At 39.0% G+C, this 27,955-nt stretch overlaps 1 protein-coding gene across 1 annotated transcript in view; it reads right to left on the bottom strand.

Annotated features, from left to right (window-relative positions):
- AK9 (adenylate kinase 9) overlaps window positions 1–27,955 on the bottom strand; it is a 105,596-nt gene that overhangs the window by 9,411 nt on the left and 68,230 nt on the right. Inside the window, exons 23-31 of the mRNA XM_060114541.1 lie at window positions 26,888–27,012; window positions 23,095–23,314; window positions 17,033–17,101; window positions 10,099–10,299; window positions 9,523–9,741; window positions 6,416–6,629; window positions 4,120–4,321; window positions 1,406–1,552; window positions 1,084–1,304 (exon numbers count right to left, since the gene is read on the bottom strand). Of these exons, the coding sequence (XP_059970524.1) occupies window positions 1,084–1,304; window positions 1,406–1,552; window positions 4,120–4,321; window positions 6,416–6,629; window positions 9,523–9,741; window positions 10,099–10,299; window positions 17,033–17,101; window positions 23,095–23,314; window positions 26,888–27,012 (1,618 nt within the window). The remainder of the gene's footprint in view (window positions 1–1,083; window positions 1,305–1,405; window positions 1,553–4,119; window positions 4,322–6,415; window positions 6,630–9,522; window positions 9,742–10,098; window positions 10,300–17,032; window positions 17,102–23,094; window positions 23,315–26,887; window positions 27,013–27,955) is intronic.

The raw sequence follows: 27,955 nt of genomic DNA, 5'->3' as shown, positions 1-27,955 counted from the left end.
AAGTTTTGCTTTCAAAGCCTGCTGTGGAATGTTCTACTAGTGTGATGCTATCCAAAACCTATTGGGAGTAGGTTTCTAAAACTCAATTCTCTTTTCCCTTGCACACTTATCTTCATCCCTTGTAATCCTCAGGTGAAAACAAATTCCCAGTCTGCAGGCAAACAGGACCCAGAGATGCTGGTGATGCCCAAATAATGAAGCAAATCAAGATTCAATGATGCCATTATTATCAGACTCCTCACTGCATTTTTCCTTGTATAAGATTCTCTGTGTCACGTTGCTCCCCCACACCTCCTTATACCTTCTCCGTATTTTCTAAAGTTAAACAAAGTCATTAAACCGATGTCTGTGAAACCCCTCCAGACAAATTCTTTGGCATCATCATTTTTTTTAGAGATATGAGATATAGATAACTTTCCTTCTATTTTGTGTATTTTGGGAGAAAAATCAAGAAACTTCTAGGAATATATAATCAAACATTTTCTTTCATGGATTCCAAATATAGATTAAAAAACATTCTATGTTCAAATTAAATTTTTAATAGAATCAACATTTACATACTACTATAATTTCATAGTAAATAGTAAAAATAACTAATTCTAGATTCCTAAACAAAATTTTGCCAAGTGTCACTCCACAGACCCCTGCCCTCATATAACTACCATTCTTGAAACTAGCTTCTTACATGGCTTTCCAAACACCATAAACACTTCTAGTGAGAGACCATGTATTGTTTTTAGGTGACAGGTTCACATGGACATTGAATAAATGATAGCTGCCCCATACATCCTCTAGTTGGCTTGTGGGCTATGTTAATTTATAATCCTCCCTGCCATTGAACTTAGAACTAGTTAGTGCCTAGAGACTTAGCTGGAGAGCTAAGCTGATAGCTTGAGTAGAGGCAGTCATTTATGAGAACAAATATACATGCCCACATAATTGGAAAATACTATGTATTTAAAATACTGATTAAGGTCATAGGAACAAATGTTCAAATTGAATGAATTATGGTAACATGAGTTAGGCATGCATAGACTTCAAATTCACATTTTATTGTGTTTTCAGAGTTACACGTCTTCTTACCTGCTTTTATTCTTCCCAGGTATATCTGCATGTGTGTATTCACCACTTTAACCTTCTTAATGACTTCATTCCATACCCACCATTTGCTGTGAAAGCCATCAATCACATACCAGTTCTGATGTTGTTCTTGAAAATATTGCCTAATCTCATCAATATTTTTGCGGTACATTGAGTTCTTGACAGCTATAATCTGTGAGCTGTTATGCAATGGATAAGGCAAACTAATAGAGAAACAGAAGGAATGGAAAAAGCTGTTAAAAACCTGCTTTTTCTGGTTGATTAAAGTTTATTCCTTTATCATTGTTTTCATCACATACATTACCTTGGTTCCTTTTTTTTCTCCAGGAGCAATCTTTTGAAAATCTCTTTGGAAGGCACATCCAACTCAAAGATGACCATGGGGATGACTGACCTAGCTTCCAAGAGACTCACTTGATATTTAGATACAGGGTATCCATCGATGACAACACTAACAAGGAGAAACGTGAAAATAAAAATTCCAGATGTCTTTTCTCTCAGACCTTCCTTTCTGTCTTCCAGAAACAGTCTATCTTTAGGATTAGCCCCGCACCGTTCCTATGTAACTTGATTAATCTTGTCACCTTGCCCTCTTTGTGTCTCTGTTTTTTTTGGCTGCGTGGCTTGAGGGATCTCAGTTCCCTTGGGATTGAACCCGAGCCCCAGCAGTGAAAGCCCGGAATCCTAACCACTAGGCCATGAGGGAACTCCCTTTATCTCTATATGTTTAACCTCAGTCAGCCCAAGAGCCAGAAGGAGGGCTGCATACATACAGACACAGCTCTGATTCATACACTTAGCATCATAGAGCTAGGTTTCAGCGGACTTCGAGAGATAATACACATAATACCTTGAACATTGTATTACTTAATTGGTGCTAATATTATTCTAGCATGAAACAGTGGAAAGAGTATAGGCTTCAGAGGCACACAGACTTAGATTTGAAACCTGGTCTGACCTCTCTGAGCCTCAGTTTTCAGCAAAAATAGTAAAATAATGATATTTAACCCTTAGAGTTATCTTAAAGATTATAGATCAAGTTTGTAAAGCAATTAGTAGTAGACTAATGGACATTCCTTATAAAAGAATGGCCAGGAAGGGAAGAATTATCCAACCCTGGTCTTAATGTTGTAGTTTTATAGCAAACAGATAGTGTAAAATTTTTGTACTGAAAGGTCAGTGGCGGTAAGACAAGGTGTCTTGTAAATCAAGATTTTAAGAAGTACATTAAAATGTTTTAAAATTAAAAGAAAAAAGGGCCTGGCACAGTTAATAGTATTTTAGTAAGAGATTAAGCAAATACGGAAAACACTGTGTTCTAAGCTTGCTTTTGTAGTAAAATTCTGTGAGGAGGCTGGGTGTGGAAGGGAAGATGGGGAGTTGGTGAGAGAGCCCTATGGTATCTGGGAGAGAACCATTCCATCAGGACCCATCAGGCCTCTGAGCAGAAATGATGGAGAATTTGTTAGTCCAACCGTCTAAGGTAATGAGTGTCACTAGCAAACTGAGAAGAGGACTAAAGGCTGTCTGTAAATTCCAAAGTCAGGAAACCGACTTTGAGGTGCCTGAGCTGGGCTTGCTGGCTGACATCACCAGGAAGGGCTGGTTAGCCCTCCCTCAGTGCTCTCCAGCTAAGTCTCTAGGCACTAACTAGTTCTAAGTTCCATGGCAGAGAGGATTATAAATTAACATAGCCCGCAAGCCAACTAGAGGACGTATTGAGCTGTCACTGTTGGTTTGTTTTTTTTTAATTTATTTATTTTTGGCTGCATTGGGTCTTCGCTGCTGCACACGGGTTTTCCCTAGTTGCTGAGAGCAGCGGCTACTCTTCGTTGTGGTGTGCGGGCTTCTCACTGCGGTGGCTTCTCTTGTTGCAGAGCACAGGCTCTAGGTGTGTGGGCTTCAGTAGTTGTGGCTCGCGGGCTCAGTAGTTGTGGCTCAAGGGCTTAGTTGCTGCGCGGCATGTGGGATCTTCCCAGACCAGGGCTTGAACCCTTGTCCCCTGCATTGGCAGGTGGATTCTTAACCACTGCGCCATCAGGGAAGCCCACCATTGTTGGTTTTTAATGGAAAGTAGCTCAGCTCCTTTGTCCTGTGAAGGATCACTTGAGAGGCCCTCAGGATTAGGGAAATTCAGCGTGACTGGGCAGTCACTGTCCTGGTATTAAGGTGAAATAAAACCTTTGTGATTTAACCGACGTTGCCCTCACTAAGATCCCTCGTACGCAAGGATGAATGCCAAGAAGGAGGTAACACAATTTGCTTAAGTCCCAGGGCCTTCTCTGGGGAAAATACTTGACAGTCCAGAATCTGCTCCCCGATAACTGAAATTAGAACTGTCAAGGACTTGATTAAGGACCAGTGGTAGGGAAGGGCAAAGAGGCTCCTAATATAAAACAGCCTTGAGTAAAACAGCAAGATTTTAAGTCAATGACCTGGGCTCAAGAGCAGGGCCTTAGGTTTTATCGGCTTCTACTACTGGCTGGGACCACTGGCTGTGCCAGGGAAGCCGTGGTGGAGCGGAGGAGTGTAAACTGAAGACCAGTTCAAGCACAGGGCTCTCCTGTCCAAATGCAGCATCAGGGAGGGGTGCTGCTTCCTGTGCAGAGAGCTGGGCCAGGGAGAGACCATCTCCACGGGACCAGTACCACCTGGGCGGACAGGGGAGGGCCACGCCTTCATCATTCCATGGGGCAGTGAGGAGTTCTGCTGGGCTGTGGAAGTCGCACAGACCTCCCTTATGGATTGTGTAAACCTGGAGGCTCCTGGACGGCTCAGGGGTTGCTGCAGGGAGGGAAGTGGCCTGTTGGCTCTTCTGGTGTTCAAGCCGAGTTTTAGCTTGACAGAAAATTAAAACATGTAACCATATAGGTGCCCAGAGTTTGAAAAGCACATCACACACACTTTACAAGAGCTTTAAACCCTGTTTACGATTAAGTGTTTTACATTCCAGTGAGTAATTTCTCCAGAGATGTAACTCCATCCCACTCCCTCTCCACCTCCACAGCCCCCACTTACCCTGCAGTATTACATATACTTTCCATCAGAGATAATTCTAAGGCCTGAACAGCCAGTTCATCAGGTGCTGTCATTCCTCTATGAAGATGCCAGTTTAGCATAAGTGCAAGCTCCGTGTCTGGTTGGTGGTTTAATACATAACGCAGAGCATCTCCTATTGACAAACGCTCTAAGCCATAGTCACTTGAAATTTTTTTGGCAACTGAAAAACATTAAAACTTTAAACTTACTCCGTTTCACAAATTCATCAGTTAATCTTAGTTTCAGATTCTGGTTAATTGACATCAACAGCAAGCTAATCTTCACGTTCCTCAAAGAAATTTCAAAAATTAAAATTGCTACATCTTATTGAATTAATACTGTTCAAAGGTCGATCATTATTAGCACTTCAGGTATGTGGCTGATGGGTCTGGTTAATGAGCCAACTCCGTGAGGTTTTCTATAACCAAACCATTGAAGTGGTTTTTTTCCTTCTGCATGAGGTAGCAAAATTTTTGAGAGCTTTATAAGGCATCCTATGTGTACTATTAAATATTTGGTAATATGTCCAAAATAACAATTCAGTGCTCCTTCTGTCACTGGATTAAACCATTTCCCTATCTGTCCATTTATGGACTCCAGGCTGCAATCAGGATAGCTTACCCTATACAGTTAGGTGGCAGTTAATCCTTAGGAAGTAATTTTTAAAAATTATAATGGCATATCTGACATTTTAATAGTAATTTACAGCTTATGAGGTAATATTTCTTCTGTGACTTTTTTTGATATTTTCAACTGTTCCATCAAGTGCGTAGAGTGGGTATTGAAGTTCCAGTTTTATAGATGAGAGAACTGCAGGCCACTGCAATGGAATAATCTGTCCAAGGGCACATAGATATTGCCATTTGTTGAAAGAGGACTCAGGCTTGGCCTCTGCTTCTGCTAAGTGAGACCACAGATAATAGCTTCCAGCTACTGTTAAATGTGGGTGTGCTCTGACAGGGTCTACAGACCCTGCTTCATCACAGTCTGGAGACAGCAGTGTGTAGAGGACACTGAGACTCATCTGGTCCCACGGGGAATACAGGTTAACTGGCCACAATTAGGGCCACCCGGGAGCGACTCCCCTGTGAGGGCCGCAGAAGGCTTCATCTCAGCTTTGCCACAAACGCGAGTCATCCCTATTATTCTTAAGCTATGGAAACAATTAAGCGTTTACAATTTGACATTTTGTTTAAAGATTAACCTCTATTTCAACAAAAATCGAGGAATCAGATTGTCTAATCTACATTTTACTTCTTGCTGTGGTTGTAGGATCTTGAATGTCAATGTACAGCTTTCTTTGGGAAATATCATTATCTTTGTGAACTTTTAGAACACAACTATTAAAGACTCTTCATCATGTTAAGACGTTTAAATGGGGAAAAACACACTTTTCATCTGAAGAGCTAAAACACAAAACTCCTTTTATTATTTCTGTTGAAAATTAATCTTTGACCTCATCTCTCCCCTTCATCCTCTATGCTGTCAGTCATTAAGGCCTGTCATTTCCTTTTTAAATATCTCTGGTATCTGCCCTTTCCCATTTTATTATCATTGCGACCAACCACTGTTCATGTGGTTATCATGTCACATGTCATCTTGAAATACCACACTCACCTATTGTTGGACTATTTGCCTTAAAAAAGAAAGTCTCCAGATATAAAAAATTCAAACATTATAGTTTACCAAATGCCTTTTTCGGTAATGATTAAGATAATGGATTTTCACTCTTTAACTTATTAATACAGTAGATTATATTTATAAAATTTTAAATATAATTTTTATGCTAATAAAATCTTAATATAACTGTTATTTGACTATATTTATAAATAATATTCATTTGTAATTTCTTTTTTTGTATTATCTTTGTTAGGTTTTGATATCAGGGTCATGCTAATTTAAAACTGAATTTATATTTTTTATACCTTTTTAATTGTATGGACTATATTCTTTACTTTAAAAAAAACTGAAAATAAATTGGTCAGTTTACTTTCTTTTCCCTTGCTCTGGAAAAGCTTATAAAAACAAAGTAAGCATCTCTTGAATTTTTAATTCTTTGAAAGTTTGACATAATTTTCCTCCAAAACCATTTGATTCTGGGCTGTTTTGGAGTGGGGCTATATTTTTGAGTGCCTTCTCCTCAATGGTTATTGGCCTATTTAGGTGTTCTGTCTCTTTTTGAGTCAGTTTTGATAGTTAGCTTCCTGGAAGAGTGGTCCTGGTCTTCAGGAGATTCTTTTATGCTTAAGGAGAGTAAAGGCGAACACACCCTTACCTGTAGTTTTCCCAGATTTTGGAGGCCCCAGAAGTGCAATCCTAATGGGCATAGTAGGCTTAGGTTTGGGTTGGCGGATATATTTGATTGGGTTCTTCATAAATTTTTCTTTAGTTTCCTTACTAGATAAAAAATAAATATACTGACGATGGATTACAGGATGAAGTAGATTCTCTGAATTTTCAACTGGCTTGATTGTCTCTCCTTCACTTAGCTGCAATATATGCAAAACTGAATTAATAAGTTAGCTTTATTTTAAACAGCATTTCCCCCAAATACACTTGAAAAAACAAATTTGTAAAATCTTTCTTATAGAACAAGAAAACTAATTATAATCAAATACTGATATTAAAAAACTGTAAAAAGAATGAATTATTTTATACTCATATGGCATAAATGTAGTTTTTCTTAAGTGCTTCAGTTTCTGACAATTATAGTTATTCTACTTCCTTTATAATGTGTTTAGCATATACTGAATGTTTCTGCCAAGGAGTGTAAAGGTGTTTGGATATATTCATGGGCCAATTTATCTTCACAGACAGGTCCATTCCTAAGGTGGCATAATGTACAGAAATGTGTCCTCCCAAAATCATGGTTTGAAGCCCTAACCCTCAAAGTTACTGTATTTGGAGACAGGGCCTTTAAGGAGGTAACTAAGGTTAAATGAGGTTATAAGAATGGGGCTCTAATCTGAGGACTGGTGTCCTTATAAGAAGAGAAAAGAGACACCAGGAGTGCATGAGCACAGAGGAAAAGCACTGAGGACATCTTGAGAAGTGGCCATCTACAAACCAGGAAGAGAGGCCTCACTAGAAAAACCATCCCTGCTGGTACCTTGATCTTGGACTTCCAGCCTCCAGAACAGTGAGAAAATACATTTCTGCCGTTTAAGCTACCCAGTCTGTGGTATTCCATTATGGCAGCATGAGTAGACTACTACAGGTGGGGTCCTGGGTTATATATGGGAGTGTGCTGGTAGGACAAATCCCACTAGCTTCTCTTCTACATTTTTATACAGACGAAATCCCATTCACACAAACATCAAGAGCAGCCACAAAAGGGAAAAATACACCTAAAAGGCAGCCTAAGGTGTCGGTATGGAATGGAGAGGGAGGACTGGTCCCACATCTTTGCATTGGTGATGATGACGACTGGGTAATTAAATGGATATCTTTTTATATCATCAGATGGCCAAGCATCAGTCATCCCTGGACTTGAGTAGGTGGGAAACACTATGGTCATATTGGTCCTCCCCCAGAACTACACCAGGATAGTTGTCACAGCTCAATGGTGTCAGCAGCATCATTCTTGGGCTGAAATGATATTCACGGCTGGGAGTAAATGTTGTGGATACGAAGAAACTCAGGGATGGGGTGGGAATGTCTGCTCTATTTCTTATACTTGGTAATAAAAGAAAAGCTGAGAGTTTAATGATTCCATTTCAGATTCGCAAATGAAGTGTGAATTCTTACAATAGTTTCTGCTATTGCCCAAAATATCTAGCATGCATCTCTCTTCTCCATAGGTCAGAATACCCAAGGTGTCATCAAATCAGAAACATCAAGTGGTCAGGCACCCAGAAAGATTCCCAACAGCCCTGCAAAAATGATTTATATGCTTAAACCCTTCCTATGACCATGTACTCATTTCTCCACAAGGCATCTTTATACAATCCTAATTATGTTTGGACATGGGTCCTTAAATAGGGTTCTGACTTTGACTGCTTCTTCCCCTCTCTTGTCCATCTCAGAGAGCAGGTTAGGGTGTAACTATTTTTCAAAAGCTTTCTAGGTGATCCTAATACATGCTTAACTTTATCTGATTCTCTATGGAGGGAACTGTTATAATGTTTCTATATTTCAGCATGATATTTGAAAAGGTTTCTCTTGACATCCTTACAGTGAAGGTAAAGAAGATATCACAAGTAGAATTGAAACTGATTGTATCAACATCAGCCAAGAAGGAGGTTTCAAGTAATATGCACATGGCTCCATTTTGGATCCCTTCCTCCAAAATACTTTTTATCAGTGACTAATACACGTTAATAAAAACAACTTATATTAATTGAGCATTCACAATAAAACAAGCACTGTTGCAAGCACTTTACAATAATTAACTGATTTAGTAATTGTAACAATATCGTGAGGTAGGGACTATTCTTATTCCCATTGTGCAAATGGGAATGGCTCAGAGAGGTGAAGTAATTTGTCCAAGGTCACTCAGCTAGTAAGTGGTGGTTTTGAACTCAGGCAGTCTGGCTCAAGAGGCCATGGTCTTCTCCACTGTGCTACTTCACTGATGGAAATAAGAAGGTACACTGGTCGAGAGGGCAGGTCACCTTTACGTGACATTCTTTTATTGTCTTTATAGCACTTAATACAACCTGACAAGAACCTATTTGTTTACTTATTTATTGCCTATCCTCCCTCTCCAACCCAACTAGAATATAAGGCCCATGACAAAGGAACCTTGTCTGTTTTATTCACTGCTCTGTTCTCAGGGACTGACACAGTGGCTGGCGTGTTCTTGATTAAGACTTGTTGAAAACCATCCCACATTTGAAGTTACTGAATTCCAATTACATTAAACGTTTGTCCACACTGCATAAAAATACAGTGCTTAGAAATAAGTTTGTGATGAACATTAAAGGCACATTTTATATGCTATGTCACACTTCCCAGAGAACTTTATGTTCTTGCATTTGATCACAGTGGCCTGATGGCAGTATTCTCCCATCTTAAAGGTGAGGTAGCAGAATCAAAGAGTTTAAAGGACTTGCCTAAAATTAGATAGCAATTGTGTCAGAGCTCAGCTCGCTAGATGTCTACTTTGAAAATATTTCTACTACCATCTTCTTCTGCTACAGAGTTAAAACCAAGTTGGAACTGGATGATCTCTACAGAAATAGACGAAAGAAATTTAAATCCTTCAACTACTTTCCTACTTCAGAAAGGCGAAACAACCACACATATTTTTATAGCTAGTTAAGAATACTATACAATGCTTATAATTTTTTGAACTTATCCACTGTCTTCTTAGACATACTTAAAAAAAAAAAAAGAAATAAGAGAAAGAACATGGCTTTCAGATGCATTTGCTGACATTACCTTTACAGGGTCCCAGTAGCCAAATGAGCTTATATACTTGTAGGTGAAGCTGAGCATTTTCTGGGCAAGGTGGGATGATATTGGATAACATTTCTCAAAAATGCTTGCACGATTCTCCACCAGTGGTTTCAGTTTCATATTCAATATGTATTGTACAATGTGGGTTTTCCGAGCTCCATTAATGAGAATTACTGGTATCAAAAACTTCTCAAATTCTTCCTAATGAAAAAAATCATAAAACCAAATATTTCTAGTGGGAAGGAGGCTGGCAGTATTTAGTTACAGCACATGGACATTGCTAGTAACTGATTACTTCAGTCTAGAGAACAAATATTTTTCACCTTCCAAGTAACTGCAGGTTGGCAGCTAAAACTTTGACCCTATGTGGCTTCCATGTTGCCCTTGATTTATTAACTAGTTTTTATAATTGTAAATGGTGCTGACGAAAGGGACCTAACCCCTAAAAATATACATTTCTTTTGAAATGTTAAAAAGAAACCAAGGCATAAACCAAATCGCTTTTGTTTCATTCTCAAACGTTATTTTTTGAATTATGAAAAATGAAAAAGTAATAACCTGTATTATTTGTAAATTATTCATATCTGCTTCAAATTTTTCTCCCAGTTCACCTCTCAGGCGTTCGAGTGCATCAATTTCCTGCTCTTCATCTTCCTCACTCATCACTTCCTCATCTTTTGGAAATTCATCAAGGATGTCAATATCATCTTCCTCATCTTCAAGTTCTTCCTCGCTCATGTCTTCATCTTTTCTAACAGTCTAAGGAAGAAAATATTCCCTTTTACTATACATATAAAATATGGAACAAACAACACTGCTAACTAATCATCTGGGATATTTTGGAATAAGTGGGTATTGGTTAGTATGGCATGCAACGTTCATCAACTGATATAGTAAAATTTCAAATATCTGGCACCCAAGAAATTTAATGCCTTCAAGACTCTAACACCACAGTGATCCCATAAATAAATACCTAGACAAGATATTAACTGCTAATATTTAATGCTATAGTTGTCAGAACATTACATGTTTTTCATGGTCTTCAGTAACAATATTTAATGCAACTCAAAGAGTATATAAAACACTCCCTAGCTGTGTTAGCTTGGACAAAACCAGTTTCTTCGTCTGTAAAATAGGAATAAGGAAAGTACCTCCCTCACATGGTTGTTGGCAGTGCTAAAGTAAGTTAATACATGCAAAGCCCTCAGAAAACTGTCCCGTACATGGTAAGCATGCAAATGATAGCTGTTATTGCTATTATTATGCTGTTACAGTTATTATTGTCATTTTGTATAAAGCACTGTTCTAATAGAATAGTACATGCCCCTGAGGAGGCTGCAGCTTATCTGAGGAAACCAGAATTAACACATAAATGATTACTGAAGACCACGACAGGATGCTGATACTAAGTGGTGTTGCATAGGCTCGAAGTGCTACAGTTCAGTTTGCGTAACACTGAGCCCTGTCCTACTGATTCTCCTGCACTGCCTCTATGCACGTCGCCCTGAAGTATCCCTTGAGCCAGAGGGAGCACTGCCTTCCCGTCAGAAACCTGGGAGTTACCTTGACTCCTCGCTCTCCATTATTGCACATCCGGTTTCTAAGAACAGGAATCCTAAATAATACTTAAGACTCTCTCCTTTCTAGTGCTGCTCTACTGTTTGCCCTCTCATTACCTCTTGCCTGCACACTTCTGATTAGCTCGCTATTTCCTGATCTTTCTAACTGATGAGACCCTGGTTCCTTTAAAGGCGCCTGGAGCTGGGATTTGGACTTGCAGGTGCCGGGAGGCAGATGAGAGGACCAAGGGCCCTTCCCTGTTCTGTGCCCAGGCTCCTCTTTCCCCGGAACGAGTTTGGCGTTGGAACTATGTTTCTCAGTTCTTATTCTTTTTTATTTGAATTTTGAAGCCATTTGGTTCTCTTACTACTTTTCCCTTTTTCTTATATTTTGAGATTTTTTTTTTTTTTTTGCGGTACGCGGGCCTCTTACTGTTGTGGCCTCTCCCGTTGTGGAGCACAGGCTCCGGACGCGCAGGCTCAGCGGCCATGGCTCATGGGCCCAGCCGCTCCGCGGCATGTGGAATCTTCCCGGACCGGGGCACGAACCCGTGTCCCCTGCATCGGCAGGCGGACTCTCAACCACTGCGCCACCAGGGAAGCCCTTGAGAATTTTTTAGTTTGAGATTTGATTTGCTAACGATCACTGGAGGTATGGTGGGATGAGTCCACACTACGAGCTGCAGACATCTTAGTTTCAGATGAACTTTTGCTCACCTCTCCAGCTCCATTTACTAGCTCTTCCAACTTGTTTGTTAATTTAAAAAATTAAACTATATAAGTTTAACAAGAAACTTTCAATTTATTTAAATGCTATATTGTAGTTTCCATGAACTTTTTTTTTGCTCTCTGGTTTTTTATACCATCCTGTTTTTGTTTTGTGGATACAAGTTCTTGAATTATTTAAGGCAAATTGGAATTTTAAAAATATTTAATATATTTCCTGTATTGTCTATTTGTTTTAGAGTCAATTATTCTGTTTGTTCATCTTGGTTCTTCTTTGTATTGATAATTTCAAATATATGGCAATCCTTCGTTGTCTATTCATTTTTATGAATGAAGGACTAAACTGACTAATTCAGAGCAACTGTAAGCTCTGGGTATGTGAGCAGGACAGGTTGTATCATGCTTCCATTTAAGATGTGGGGATGAGAAGAGGCAGAAAGGCTGGATCTTGTCCCAGATGACCAACATTCTGTGGCACCTAGCATTTTCTAGACAGATTATTTAATTACTTTAGAAATTAATTACTTTTTTCTTCATGGGGACAAATGTCACTGTTACATGAGGAGCTGGTGGGATCAACCTTAAATAATTTTTCTGCAATTTACCCTCTTGGACTTTCTAGATAATCAAATATGTGCAAATATTAAATTTTGTTCTTACTTTTCAATATGTATGCTGTTTCTTTTTCTGATCACGTTGCTGTGGCTAGTTCCTTTAATTTTTTAAAAAGGTTAATAGCCTAAAAATCTTCACAGAAGACCATCTGAGAGACGCACAGGTTAATTCTTTTTAGGGAAAAAGGTTTTAGTTTTCTGTAAATGGCATTTTGGTCCTCTGGAACAGTGCTGCTTTTTTCCTTTTATCTAGTATCTTTCAGTCCTTATGTTAGGAGATACATGTTCTAAAATTCATGGTCTCAGAGATCTGCCTCCAGTATGAAGGAATAAGTTCATTTAGCCTCTAGCAGATAATAACCATAAGCCATGGACAACACACACACAAATACACACACATTTTTTTCCCCTCTCTTTTGCTCCAGAGGGCTTCTGGAGAGTGAACAAAGGCAGATTTTGTAGAGTAGTCAAAATTTGGAGGGAGCAATTGGCTTAGGGTCAGTTCTCTTATTTTGTGCATTTGCATGGACGGCAGCCTCCATTAGAGTGGTGGTGGCAGAGGGGGACTAAAACTCTGATAGAAAGCTCTGTCTTTTGTCACCTACAAATTGGCACTTGCCCTCTACCTCTACAAGAATTAAATTATGAGCTGCTGCAGCTGCTGACCTTCAACAGCCCTGGAAAGAAGTTCAGGATGGATCAGAAATGAGGCACTCTGTGCTCTAGAAAAAACTGGCAGAACAGGTCTTCAGATAGTTAGATATTTTCAGGAGATGATTTTATGAGCCCAATTCTTGCGTCTCCTCATATCTAGAAAAGTGATAAAATCCTTTGGGGCTACTCCTGGCATTCTCCTGCATGTGGCTACGCTACACTTGGTAAAAGGGACCCAGACACCAGAGAAAGAGCTAGTGTACAGGACGAGGGCAAAGATTCTGGAGCTAGGGGTAAGAGTAGAAGCAAGGCCTCCAAGGAATTGGGAGATATGCATTGTAAATCTGTATGAAGCCACTGGTTTATAGAATCTTCTTCAGTCACATTTGGAGACTAAAATTCCACATGAGGGCGACATTTTCCTATAAAATTAATGGAAGTAGTCACCTTGAGACTTTGAAGTGATTTCTAATGTTGAAAGTGTTTTATCTGTTGCTAAAAAGTCAGACAGCAAAGGCAATAATGTTAAGGCTGAGAAGACAAACCTGGGAAGGGCTTTATCTGCATATGGTTCCCTAACTGCTTGGGAAAAAGGTGAGTCAAGAAACTGCATATTTCTGTACAGAGAGGCAAATGATGAGAAGACCCCTGGTTCTGTGCATGAAAGCAAGCTCCAAGGTCCATGTGGAGTCAGGATGGATTCAACTCAGGTTGTCACGTTAACTGATTATAACAATTGCACTAAGTGATCCTTGAGATGCTGCACTGTGTTTAGTCTTTCCTTGTCTGGGGTAGTAGCAGTACATATAAAATTCCCATCAAAAAAGTTAAAAAAATACACAGTTTTAATCTCAGACAATCTCATTAAAAATCTCAGGAACTCTCATAAAAAAATCTCAGGAATTGTCTTCCAAAAGTCAGTTTGTATAAATTAATTGTGGGAGATACAGAGACAATTTTTATAAAAGATTAAGTCTCAGAAGAGCTAACTTACAAAATCTTATTTTGTCTATAAGATAGAATATTTCATCTGAGTTGCTTGGCTGTAGCATTTGGGTCAGCTAGGTCAACTGGGGACTAGCTCCTCTTTAAACAAAACGAAATCCATGATCTTCAAGGCTTATCTTTTCAAAAAATCAGCAGATGGAAAAGAGGAGCTGTATTGAACATCCTTCACAGTATGTGACTCTGAGCGTCTACAGGCTCTGCCCCATTCCATTCTTTATCTCGAGGTAAGCTATATTTTAGCTCCAGCACAACTTCACAGGCTCTCTGTCTAGACCTTATTCCCAAGCTCCCAGCCTATCTCCCTGTAGCATGAGCTGAAGTGTGAAAAGCACAAATGAAAATCCACAAGAAGCATAGTTTAATGTAGTATTATTATATTTTGTATTAGATTTTTTTTTTTCTTTTTTTTTTTCTTTTTGCGGTATGTGGGCCTCTCACTGTTGTGGCCTCTCCCGTTGCGGAGCACAGGCTCCGGATGCGCAGGCCCAGCGGCCATGGCTCACGGGCCCAGCCGCTCCGCGGCATATGGGATCCTCCCAGACCGGGGCACGAACCCGTATCCCCTGCATCGGCAGGCGGACTCTTAACCACTGCGCCACCAGGGAGGCCCTGTATTAGATTATTTAAACACCTTATTTAAACATCTTGGTTTTCTTTCTTTTAAAAATGTTCATTTTTCTGATTATAAAAGTTCATTGTAAACAGTTATAGAATACCAAAAAAGAGTAAAGAAAATAAAAATGATATATAGGGCTTCCCTGGTGGCGCAGTGGTTGAGAGTCCGCCTGCCGATGCAGGGGATATGGGTTCGTGCCCCGGTCCGGGAGGATCCCACGTGCCGTGGAGCGGCTGGGCCCGTGAGCCATGGCCGCTGAGCCTGCGCGTCCGGAGCCCGTGCTCCGCAACGGGAGAGGCCACAGCAGTGAGAGGCCCGCGTACCAAAAAAAAAAAAAAAAAATGATATATAATCTCAGAACTTGTACATAAACTCTATATCTCCAACAAGACTTCTATGTATCTTTTTGATGCTCAACATCACTAATTATTAGAGAAATGCAAATCAAAACTACAATGAGGTATCACTTCACATGGGTCAGAATGGCCATTTTCAAAAAGTCTTTGAACAATAAATACTGGAGAGGGTGTGGAGAAAAGGGAACCCTCCTACACTGTGGGTGGGAGTGTAAATTGATTCAGCCACTATGGAGGAGAGTATGGCATTTCCTTAAAAACACTAAAAAACAAAAAAAAACCCAAAAAACCCCACTAAAAATAGAGCTACCTTATGATCCAGCAATCCCATTCCAGGGCATATTTCTGGAGAAAACCATAATATGAAAAGATACATGCATCCCAATGTTCACTGCAGCACTATTTACAATAGCCAAGACATGAAAGCAACCTAAATGTCCATCGACAGATGAATGGATAAAGAAGATGTGATACATATATATTAATAGTGTTTATTTTTACTTGTTGACAGTTTGCTTTATTTATTTTTTATTTTTGGCTGTGTTGGGTCTTCGTTTCTGTGCGAGGGCTTTCTCTAGTTGTGGAGAGCGGGGGCCACTCTTCATCGCGGTGCGCGGGCCTCTCACTATTGTGGCCTCTCTTGTTGCGGAGCACAGGCTCCAGACGCGCAGGCTCAGTAATTTTGGCTCACGGGCCCAGTTGCTCCGCGGCATGTGGGATCTTCCCAGACCGGGGCACGAACCCGTGTCCCCTGCATCGGCAGGCAGACTCTCAACCACTGCGCCACCAGGGAAGCCCGATACATATATATTAAATAGACTATTACTCAGCCATAAAAAGGAATGAAATTGAGTTATTTGTAGTGAGGTGGATGGACCTAGAGTCTCTCATACAGAGTGAAGTAAGTCATAAAAAGAAAAACAAATACTGTATGCTAACACATATATATGGAATCTAAAAAAAAAAGAAAAGGTTCTGAGGAACCTAGGGGCAGGACAGGAATAAAGATGCAGAGAATGGACCTGAGGACACGAGGAAGGGTAAGGGTAAGCTGAGTTGAAGTGAGAGCATGGCATGGACATATACACACTACCAAATGTAAAATAGATAGCTAGTGGGAAGCAGCCGCATAGCACAGGTAGATCAGCTTGGTGCTTTGTGACCACCTAGAGGGGTGGGATAGGGATGGTGGGAGGGAGACGCAAGAGGGAGGGGATATGGGGATATATGTATACGTATAGCTGATTCACTTTGTTATACAGCAGCAACTAACACAACAATGTAAAGCAATTGTACTCCAATAAAGACGTTTAAAAAAAAAAAAGAAAAAAAGAGAGTACCAGAAAAACAAAAACAACAAAAAACAAAACACAAAATAAAACAAAAAAGAAACGAAATTGGGTCATTTGTAGAGACGTGGATGGACCTAGAGATTACCATACTAAGTGAAGTAAATCAGGCAGAGAAAGACAAATATCATATGATATCACTTATATGTGGAATCTAAAAAAAAATACAAATGAGCTTCTTTACAAAACAGACACAAACTCACAGATTTAGAAAACAAACTTATGGTTACCAAAGGAGAAAGGTGCAGGGGAGGGATAAATTAGGAGGTTGGGATTAACAGATATACACTGCTATATATAAAATAGATAATCAACAAGGACCTTCTGTATAGCACAGGGAACTCTTCTCAATACTCTGTCATAACCTATATGGGAAAAGAATCTGAAAAAGAATAGATATATGTATATGTATAACAATCACTTTGCTGTACACCTGAAACTAATATAACATTGTAAATCAACAATACTCCAACGTAAAATAAAAATTTAAAAAAGACTTCTATGCATCTTTTTATTTTACATTGCTGAGATTTTATATATGTGTAAGTACATATGTTTTAAATATGTGTGTGTCCTTTTTTTTTTGCAAAAAGCAATTTTATTTACTTACCTCCCCTCCTTTCCTTTTTTTCTCTCTCTCTATTGTAAGTTCAGCCCTTCTTTTAGAAATCATGTCATCCTGTTACAGAAAGAGACATTAAAAAATATTAATGGATAATAATAAAATTACTTTCTTTAAAAAAATTTATTGATTTATTTTTGGCTGCATTGGATCTTCGTTGCTGCATGCAGGCTTTCTCTAGTTGCGGCGAGCTACTCTTTGTTACAGTGCACAGGCTTCTCATTGCGGTGGCTTCTCTTGTTGAGGACCATCGTCTCTAGGTGCACCAGCTCAGTAGTTGTGGCTCATGGGCTCAGTAGTTGTGGCGCACGGGCTTAGTTGCTCTGTCACATGTGGGAACTTCCTGGACCAGGGCTCAAACCCGTGTCCCCTGCATTGGCAGGCGGATTCCCAACCACTGCGCCACCAGGGAAGCCCTAAAATTACTTTCTATATATTAATTTTTTTTCCCAAAGGGGAATAATATTTGGGCAGAAGGATACTTTCCAGAAAGGCATGTGATAGTGGTAATTATGTCACTTACATCTTTGGACCTCTGGACCTCTTGATCAGCTACTTCCCTCCAGAGGGATAAATGGTACTTGGGATCAGTCACTTTTTCTATAAACTTTAGAATTCCTTTTCAAAATGGATTACTTATTTGTTTCCTTTGGTGGAGAGGTGGATTTTGTACATGTAGAAACAGGGAAATACTTAGAGGCTATTTGTTGAAAATGTTTGATAATCTTTCATCATATTATTAAGATGTAATTGCTTAAAGAATCCATGCGAGAAAAGCACATGTACTTTGGATGCATTCACACATATGGTGTATAGGTAGTCCTCCAGTCTTTCTAGGGGTCTCTAAATCTAATGCAATGAATGGGTCCTTTGATATGACCTTAAGGTTTGCATGAAAACTAACTAGCAACCCTTGGGTTTGGGGGTTCATTGGCTCAGGACTCTTGAAACTGGAGTCCCCTTAAATACTGGGAGATCAGAGAAGTGCCTTAAAGACATGCCCTGGGGGCTCCGGTCTAGGCCATCAGGACTGTGCTCCTTTTATCTGACAATTACTGAGTATACATTTCAGATAACTTATGTTTTGTTGACATGCAAGAAATATTTGTAGATAGAATTCTAAAGCTGAATGGAATCAAATTAATATAGTTCATGAGCCCCAGAGAGATTCTGTAGCTTTTCAGAGGGTAAGAGTTATAAAAACTCTTATTTCCTTTTTTAAAGCCAGAGTTTTACCATAGGTGCTTTAACTGTAGAGTTATGAAAATACAGTCTCCTTTGTGTTTTCATAACATATAAGGAAACCACTGTATATACCAAAAGGAAATGCAAAGTATGTATAATAAAGCACACACATATCATGAGTCTGTTTTTCCTCTGATCCTTTCACTCAAATAAGTAGTGGTCAGTGAAGTTTAACTAATTATTGCATGTCTGCCAGATGCCATCACTGTTCTGAGCACTGCACATGTATATTCTTTCATTTTCTGCTCAAAATATACTGCAAGGCGGACAGCATTATCCCACTTTATAGATGAGTTAATAAAGTCAGAAGGTTTAATTCACATAGTATAACACAGCTAGTGTGAGGATGGTGAGGATGTGAGGATGGTGTAAGAAACTCCCAGATAAGGGTATGAAAAAGCACATTGTATGATGGAGCTGTAAGGAGGGTTCCAACTGAGAAATAAAGTTAGAAAGAGGGTTTAGAACAGGATTGGGAGGGCTTTAAAGGCCAGACTGAGGAGTTCAGATCTTAACAGAGTGACTTGATCAAAACAGAGTTTTAGGAAGATCAGGTGGCCCGAAGGATGGCCTGGAGGGCCCAGATATGAAGTCTGGTAGGACAATTAGGAGGTCATCGTAGGAGTGCTGGGTGTGAGGTGAAAAGAACCTGAACCAGGTCAGAGTTGTGGGTATGAGAAGAAAGGAGCAAAGCTGCTCTTTCCTGTTCCATATCCCTAAAATCCTGAGGGCATGTGATGTCTAGGCTGGGGCTTGATTGCTTTAGAGCTGCTCTGTCCAGTATGGCAGCTACAAGTCACTTGCAGCTCTATTTAAATAAAATTAAACATTTGATTTCTCAGCCTCACCAACTAAATACATTTCAACTGCTTAATAGCCACATGTGTGGCTAGTGCCTGCTGTATTGGACAGTGAAGATACAGAACATTTCCATCAGCACAGAGAGGTCTCTGAGAACACTGGTCTACAGGTGCCAGATCCCACAAGGAGGTAACATGTAACTGCGCTTTGGTATGTCCTCTTCTTTCTTTTCCATTCTCATGTTTGTAGAGCCTCTTGCCTGGCAGACACTTTGGCCCATTTTCTTCAGAGATCAGCAACAGAAAAGGGAAGGATGTCATGTAGAATGGTGTGAAGCTTGGCATCTTGCCACACCTCTCTCCTGACTTCCACAGTTCTTGGATGGCTGAGAGACTGGCTTTGATTTTGTGTGGGACAGGGATGGCCTGGGACATGTAATCTTAGTGTGGTGGAGCAAAGGGATGGATGGCAATGCCCTTAGAGGGCATGAAAAGAACTTGACAACTGTGTCTGAGCAGTGACAGAGGAACTTCATGGTTTTAACACTTTGTTTATAATTTAATAAGTATCGAGTTGTGATCATGTATTCAGTAATTTAAGTCACAGTATCTCAAAATTGGAATTAACTGATTAGCCCTCTGACACCAAAGAGAGCTTTCTTCCATACTCTCCCTGCCAAATGTCCACTCAGTCTATGCTTATCTATTAACAAGTAGCTCACTGCCTTCAGTCTTTGTTCTTTTTGGAAAGTCTTACTAATAATCATTATTATCATCTCCCGGTACCTTCCTCCTACCAATGGTGCTCCTTTCCCCTGTGGCCACATGGAACAACGACATACTCTCTTCAGTATAAAAGACCGTCACATAATTTAACACTGTTCTCATGTCCCATCTGGGTCTTCCTAGTTCCAGATTTGAAAGCCCTATTCTTTCTACTCAACCCAGATCTATAAATGTGTCCTTTCAAGACATGTCATACATATGGAATGAATCACAGGGTATGTACTATCTTCTTTGCCTGGCCTCATTTACTCAGTATAATGATTTTGGTAGTCATCCATATTGTAGGGGGTATCAATAGTTCATTCATTAAAAGTACTGAATACTACTCCATTATATGAATATGCTATTTATTTACTTATTATTTTTCCAGCTTTATAAAATTGTAAGATATTTAAAATATCTGTCGTGAAGATTTGATACGTATACATTGTGAAAGGACTTCTCCCATTTAGTTAATTAACACATCCGTCACCTCACATATTTATCTTGTGTGTGTGACAACATTTAAGTTCTACTCTCTTGCCAAATTTCAATTATACAGTAGTACAGTATTACCAACTATAGTCATCATGTCATACATTAGCTCCTTAGGTCTTATTCATCTTATTGCTGAACTTTTGTACGATTTTATCAACTTCTCCCCATTTCCCACACCTCCCAGCCCATGACAACCACTTTTCTAATCTGTTTCTATGAGTTTGATTTGTTTTTAGATTCCACATACAAGTGATACCATGCAGTATTTGTCTTTCTCTGCCTGGCTTATTTAACTTAGCATAATGCCCTCAAGGTCCATCCATGTTGTTGCAAACGTCAGGATTTCCTTCTTTCCCATGGCTGAACATTCCATTGTGCGTGTGTGTGTGTGTGTGTGTGTGTGTGTGTGTATACACACATCTTCTTTATCCATTCACCTGTTGGCAGACACAGGTTGTTTCTACACCTTGGCTATTGTGAATAATGCTGCTATGAACATGGGAGGAGAGATATCTCTTTGAGATAATGACTTTGTTTCCTCTGGATATATACACCCAGAAGTGGGATTCCTGGATCATATGGTAATTCTATTTTTTAATTACTTGTGGAACCTCCATACTGATGTCCATAGTGGCTGTACTAGTTGACATTCCTACCAACAGTGCACAAGCGCTCCTTTTTCTCCACATCCTCACCAGCATTTATCTCCTGTCTTTTCGATTTTAGATACCCTAACAGGTGTGAGAGGTGATATCTCATTGTGGTTTTGATTTGCATTTATCTGATGATTAGTGATGTTGAGCACCTTTTCATGTACCTGTTGGTCATTTGTATGCCTTCTTTGGAAGAATATCTATTCAGTTCGTTTGCTCATTTTTAAAAATTGGATTTTTTTGGATACTGGGTTGTATGAGTTCTTTATATATTTTGGATTTTAATCCCATATCAGGCATATGATTTACAAATACTTTTTCCCATTCCCTAGACTGCCTTTTTATCTTGTTGGTGGTTTCTTTTGCTGGGCAGAAAATTTTTTAGTTTGATGTAGTCCCACTAATCTATTTTTGCTTTTGGTGTCAAATCAAAAAAAAATCATTGCCAAGATTGATGTCAAGGAGCTTATCCCCTTTTCTTATAGGAGTTTTAGGGTTTCAGGGCTTGTGTTTCAAGTCTTTGATCCATTTTGAGTAGATTTTTGTGTATGGTGTAAGGTAGGTTTTCAATTTTCTTCTTCTGCAGCAGGCTATACAGTTTTCCCAACACAATTTATTGAAGAAACTATCTTTTCCCCATTGTACATCCTTGGCTAGTTTGTCATAAATTAACTGACAATATATGCATGGGATTATTTCTGTGCTTTCTATTCTGTTAAACTGATTTATGTGTCTACAGTCTGCTATTGTACTGAATTTTTCAGTTCGGTTATTGTATTCTTCAGCTCTGTGACTTCTGTTTGGTACTTTCTTATTTTCTCTGTGACTTCTGTTTGGTACTTTCTTATATTTTCTATCTCTGGAAAATTTCACTTTGTTTATGCATTGTTCTCCTGACGTTGGTGAGCATCCTTATGACCATTAGTTTAAACTCTTTATCAGATAAATCACTTATCTTTGTTTCAGTAAGGTATGTTTCTGGCATTTTATCTTGTTTCTCCGTTTGGAACATATTTCTCTGTTTTTTCATTTTCTTTGACTCTGTGTGTTGGTCTCTGCCCATTAGATAAAATAGTCACCTCTCCCTGTCTTGACAGAGTTGTCTTGTGTGGAAGATGAACACAGCTCAGGCTGGCCCTAGCTCTTGGCCATCTCTTAAGCCTTTGTACTTGTTTAAGCCACTTTATTTGTTTTTAGTGGCTCCCAGTAGTTGAGGGGGTACCATGACCTATCAGTGTCCCAAATGGGAGGATCACAGTCAGCATAGGCTGATTGGAAGCTAGACACTCAAGCAGCAGCTGTTTTGATGTAGGTGATGTGGGTATTTTCTCATTTGCCCAATGTGTAGGAGTCACTCAGCTAATTTCTGGATTTCTTTCAGAGTGGACTGAGTTCAGGAGGCTCCTATGTTGCCACCTTGGGCTGGAAGCCAAGGGACCCTATCTGGATATTTACCACATTTTGTTTATCCATTCATCAGTTGATGGACATTGAACTGTTTCTACTTTTTGGCTATTATGAATAATGCTGTGTGAACTTCCACATACAAATTTTTACATGGACATGTTTTCATTTCTGTTAGATAGGTTCCTAGGAGTGAAATTGCTAGGTTCTCTATGACACTTTTGAACATTTTATGGAAACTTCTCAGACTACAGTTAAGAAACGATGTTATAAGCTAATACCTGGATTTGTTGTACTACAGGCTAAAACGGCCTTGATGGATGGTGTCACCATTCCAGGAGCTAGTGAAAAAGTCAATGAAAATTTTAATTCTTTGTGTTTCAAGGTCTGTTCCACTTGCTGCCTCTTCAACTGTGCTCCAGTGTCTGGTATAAGGATACTGTGGTGCTACCACTATCTTTAATTTTACTTGCCTTGGAGTGAGAAACATTAACATGTAGATAATCATAAAGCCCTCAAATAATTCTTAACTCTTTAATTATAAATTGTCTTAATATTTGATGAAAATGTTTTCATACTGAATGTGGTATTAAAATCAGAAAACTACATTTTTGTAAAGACCACTTTATAAACTGGATAAATGCTGAACACATTTACTCTTATGCTTTTTTTAACAGATACATACCTTGATTTTTGCCTTCATTTCTTTGATGAGTTTTTTCCTTTCTAATTTCTTCTTTTGTTTCACTTTCCACTTTCCAATTTGGGTAGGAAGGAGGCGATCAGAAACATCTTGATAGTCAACTTGTATAAAAACAGCAGCATCTGGGAAAAACCCATGTTCCCCCAGAAACTGGACCTCATCAGGATATCGCGGGAAACCATCTAATACAAAACCTGTGGAACTAGGTGGAAATTTCATAACTTACTTTATTGGCTTAAAATATTATATTATAAATATTGATTTAAAAATGAAAAAAGTACTGATAACTCTCAACTTTACATAAGACACCCAATGAATAAACAGTTTCCTATAGTACCTTTTATTTTTTTAATATTTCTACATGCTGTTTCTTCTCCCAAATGTACTGAGTTGGATTAAAATGATAATATTTTATACTTATATTTATAGTATAAAAGTACTGTCAATCAGTTTATAGACAATTACTATTAATTAGAAGCCTACTAAAAGTTGTGAGAAGATCACAGGGAAAGAGAAAATAAGTTCTCTGCTTGGGACGAGTGACCAGCCTAATGACTGTGTCACCATTTTACATAAAGAGTTAACTTGGCTGCCCTCTACCCCTTTATTGAGAATCCTTACCTTTTAGTCATTTTTCTTCTAATGATGTTTCTTTTCATGGGAAAGTTCATAACCCTCTTCCCTGGCTCCCTTTGTAACCAGCGACAATTATTAACGTTTTCTTGGCTCATGTGTAAGATGATCGTATTCAGACAGGATCATCAAACTTGCTCAAGTATGATGAAACTTTAAGAATCATGAAAATAACTTGGAATGTTAACACATTTTCATTAGGGAGTATTTATAAAAACAATCAGGCTTGGAGAACCTGGCTTGGTTTAGTTGAGAGATTTAATATTGGTCCCTTTTTGAATGAAAGTTTATCTCGTTTATCTCAAATTTGGTTTAACTATTTATATTTAAATATATGTTTTCTTCTTCAAAGGAATAGGACTTTCATGAACATTTGACAGTTTCAGCTCTTTTTTTTTTTTTTTTTTTTTTTTTTGCGGTATGCGGGCCTCTCACTGTTGTGGCCTCCCCCGTTGCGGAGCACAGGCTCCGGACGCGCAGGCTCCGGATGCGCAGGCCCAGCGGCCATGGCTCACGGGCCCAGCCGCTCCGCGGCATATGGGATCCTCCCAGACCGGGGCACGAACCCGTATCCCCTGCATCGGCAGGCGGACTCTCAACCACTTGCGCCACCAGGGAGGCCCCAGTTTCAGCTCTTAACTGTCATTTAGAAATGTTGTTTTCTTTCTAATTAAGTGGGCAAATTTACATATATTGGCCGTAAGATATGTGTTGTTTTCTTTAGAGGTGTCTTCAGCAAAGTCTCTTCTGTTCTAGCTGTTACTTCTTTGTCAATGACATCTAAATCTTTTACCCCTACACCCAAACTCTCTTCTGAGTTTTGATTTAGAATTTTCAACAAGCTGCCTAGTTTCTCCATCTGAATGCCCTTCAGGAATTATATATGCATCATACTGTCAAAAAATCATGCTCACTGTTACCCTTCCACACAGCTCTTCCTCTGACTCACTAGTATCCAGGTGCCAAACTTCAGAGACATCCTTCAACTCCCTCTTGCTTCTCACATACAAAACCTAAGTAATGTAACTAATGTAATTAGTTACATTAGATCTCTAGGACAGATGCCTTTTTAAAACATGTTTTTTCCTGATTATAAAAGCAATAAATCTCACTATAGAAAAATCAGAAATAAAGTCATGAAAAAAGGGCAAAATTATCTGCAACCTCATATCCAAGAGGTTACTGACATTTTGTTTTGTTTCTTTCTAGTTGGTTCTTCATTTGTTCAACTTTCTATCATATTATAAATAACTTTGTATCCTCTTTTTTAACTTAACCATTGTATAGTAAAATTTCTTATGCTATTACAAAGTCTTCATTGTAGTAAGTTTTAATGTAGTGCTAATATTCAGCTATTTTATTTAGGCTATTACAATTTCACTTTTTACTTTTCTTCAATCCATATGCTTTTTTTTTTTTTAATGTATGATGTGAGGTCAGGAGCTAAGTTAATGAAGAAAAACCCTGCCAGCAACATGCCTAAGTTTACTATGACTATTGATCTAATTTAGGGGACAAGAAATTAAAATTAAAGTGACTAATAATCCCACTTACTTAGTTAAGCCAGGGACTAAGTGAAAGAGAGTGACCAGAGGAGGACTGGGACCTGCCAGTTATTTGAATTCTCTATGATATAGTTTCCTTATCTCCAGAATGAGAAAATAAAACTTTCTGTCCCAGAGGGCAGTTGTAAGGATTAAGGAAATTAATATGAATAAAATATAGGAGAACAGTATCTGGCACACAGTAAGTGCCATATAAGTGTTTGCTATTATCTGTACTGTAAGTATCATTTCACTTTCGTCTGGTGGATACCGAGGTAAGAGATTCTGGTTAGGAAATCGAGGTGAAGCCTTCAACTGTGGTGGCCTGGAATTCTTAGTTTGTCCTGTCTGGCGTCAGGCTTGTTCCTGGCTGTTGGTAAAGGGATGAGACTATGGACAGTTATTTAGCGGTGTGAACAACCACTGCAACAAAAACAAAGAGCGTTGCTCATCAACCAGTTATACGGGGGTTAAGTCGCAACCCACTGCAGTCACCTACTGACAGCGTACCCTGAAAAGAATTCAGGATGAAAAAACAGGATGAGGCACTCTGTCCTTTGGATAAACAGTCCCCTAGATAGTTAAATGCATATCTCAGGAAGAATTTCAATGACCCCAGATTCTTGCATTTTCCCATACACAGAAAAGCACTAAAATCATTAACTTGGGATATCTGTTCTTCGTGATTAGCATCAATCTTTTACCAAGATATATGCTTAACTACATGTATTCCTAGCCAAGAAATTCATACATGTGTACTGGCTCCTCCCCTACCTCTTTGGAACAGGTCTTCAGAGCTATCACCCAGGCTATAGTCCTCAGTAAGACCCTGAATAAAATTTAAACTCACAACCCTCAGGTTGTACGTTATTCTTTAAGTTGACAGTGGAATTAACTAATTGTTAAAAGACTACAAGGCAAAGAGTCTGGTACATCATGAGTGTACACAGGTTTAGAATATGGATCCTTAATCACAACTACACATTATAATCCCCTGGGGAGCTCCAATGCCCCAGCCCCAACCTCACACCTCTAAAGATTTTGACTCAATTATTTTGGGGTGGGGTCCCTGGCATCAGTATTTTTTAAATAATCCTCTAGATGTTTTTTAAAATTAATTAATTAATTAATTAATTAACTTTTGGCTGCATTGGGTCTTCATTGCTGCATGCCAGCTTTCTCCAGTTGCGGCAAGCAGGGGCTACTCTTTGTTGTGGTGCGCGGGCTTCTCATTGCGGTGGCTTCTCTTGTTGTGGAGCACAGGCTCTAGGCGCACAGGCTTCAGTAGCTGTGGTTTGCGGCCTCTAGAGCACAGGCTCAATAGTTGTGGCACACGGGCTTAGTTGCTCCATGGCTGTGGGATCTTCCCAGACCAGGGCTCCAACCCATGTCCCCTGCATTGGCAGGCGGATTCTTAACTACTGCGCCACCAGGGAAGTCCCTAAATAATCCCCTAGATGTTTTTAATGTGTGGAATCACTAGTTTACATGAGAGTAAAGGAGAAAATTCTTAAATTTATGTTGGATTACTTTTTTAACTTTTAAGAATAAATCAAATAAAAGTCAATAAATTTATAAAAGCATATAAATTAAGATACCGTATTGGTTCCTTAAACCACCACTCAGAGAGAATTGCTTCAAGGATTTCGGGAGGCAATGGCTCATTTTCTGTTAGATTTAATCTGATTGCTTCTTCTTCTTCTGTAAGCTGTACTTCCTGAGGCTACAAACAAAAATCAGAAAACAAAACAAAAATTTAAAACTGTATATTAATAAATAATACTATGTTACATAGTTGATTAGGATAAGACCTGTTTTCCTCAGGTCAGTTTTTTCAAAAGTATTTATGTATTTATTTATTTTGGCTGCGTTGGGTCTCAGTTGCAGTACACGGGATCTTCGTTGCAGCATGCGGACTCTTAGTTGCAGCATGCATGCAGGATCTAGTTCCCTGACCAGGGATCGCACCTGGACCCCCTGCACTGGGAGCATGGTGTCTTACCCACTGGACCATGAGGGAAGTCCCTCAGGTCATTTTTCATGCTGTTGCTCATAAACATTTAAAAATCTGAGCTCTTTTCTTTAAACCAATATTTAATATGGTTTTAAATATTAAATGATATTTACTATTGCTAAGAGGAGTTACTAGCAATTAGCATGACTGATTTTCATACATGGTCTCAGGATACCTGTCTCATCATTTTTACTAAAACCTTGTTCAATATACATCACACACCTATAAAGCTTAACTGATTTTTGTCGTCTATCTTATAATTATTCAACCTAGATCCTGATTAAAGGATGGGCCAGGCAGGCAGTCATCTGGAATATAATCTGTACCTGTGTCCATTTATAGGAGATCATTTGAGAAGAAAAGGGTCCAGCTATATCAGAAATGGTTAAAAAGTGAGTTAGAATTAAGAACTTTCTCTTTATACCTCCAGATAGAAAACACCTAAGAGACATATACAAACTTTCTTATGAGGCATCATTAGAAATTAATATTTTGGGATCTCCACTGGTGCTGGGACAGAATTTTTATGACGTTAAATAGAAAACAGAGAACACAATAACGGAAAACCTTACACTCTAGGTCAGACATATCAAATAGCATAGTCCCAAATAAATGCTATATAACACTCTTGTCAGGAAAAGCTTTTCCTTTT

Source organism: Mesoplodon densirostris, chromosome 12 (genome assembly GCF_025265405.1).
Source record: "Mesoplodon densirostris isolate mMesDen1 chromosome 12, mMesDen1 primary haplotype, whole genome shotgun sequence".
Classification (NCBI taxonomy): domain Eukaryota; kingdom Metazoa; phylum Chordata; class Mammalia; order Artiodactyla; family Ziphiidae; genus Mesoplodon; species Mesoplodon densirostris.
The sequence above is the reverse complement of the archived record's forward strand: the minus strand, read 5'-3'. Positions and strand labels throughout refer to the sequence as shown.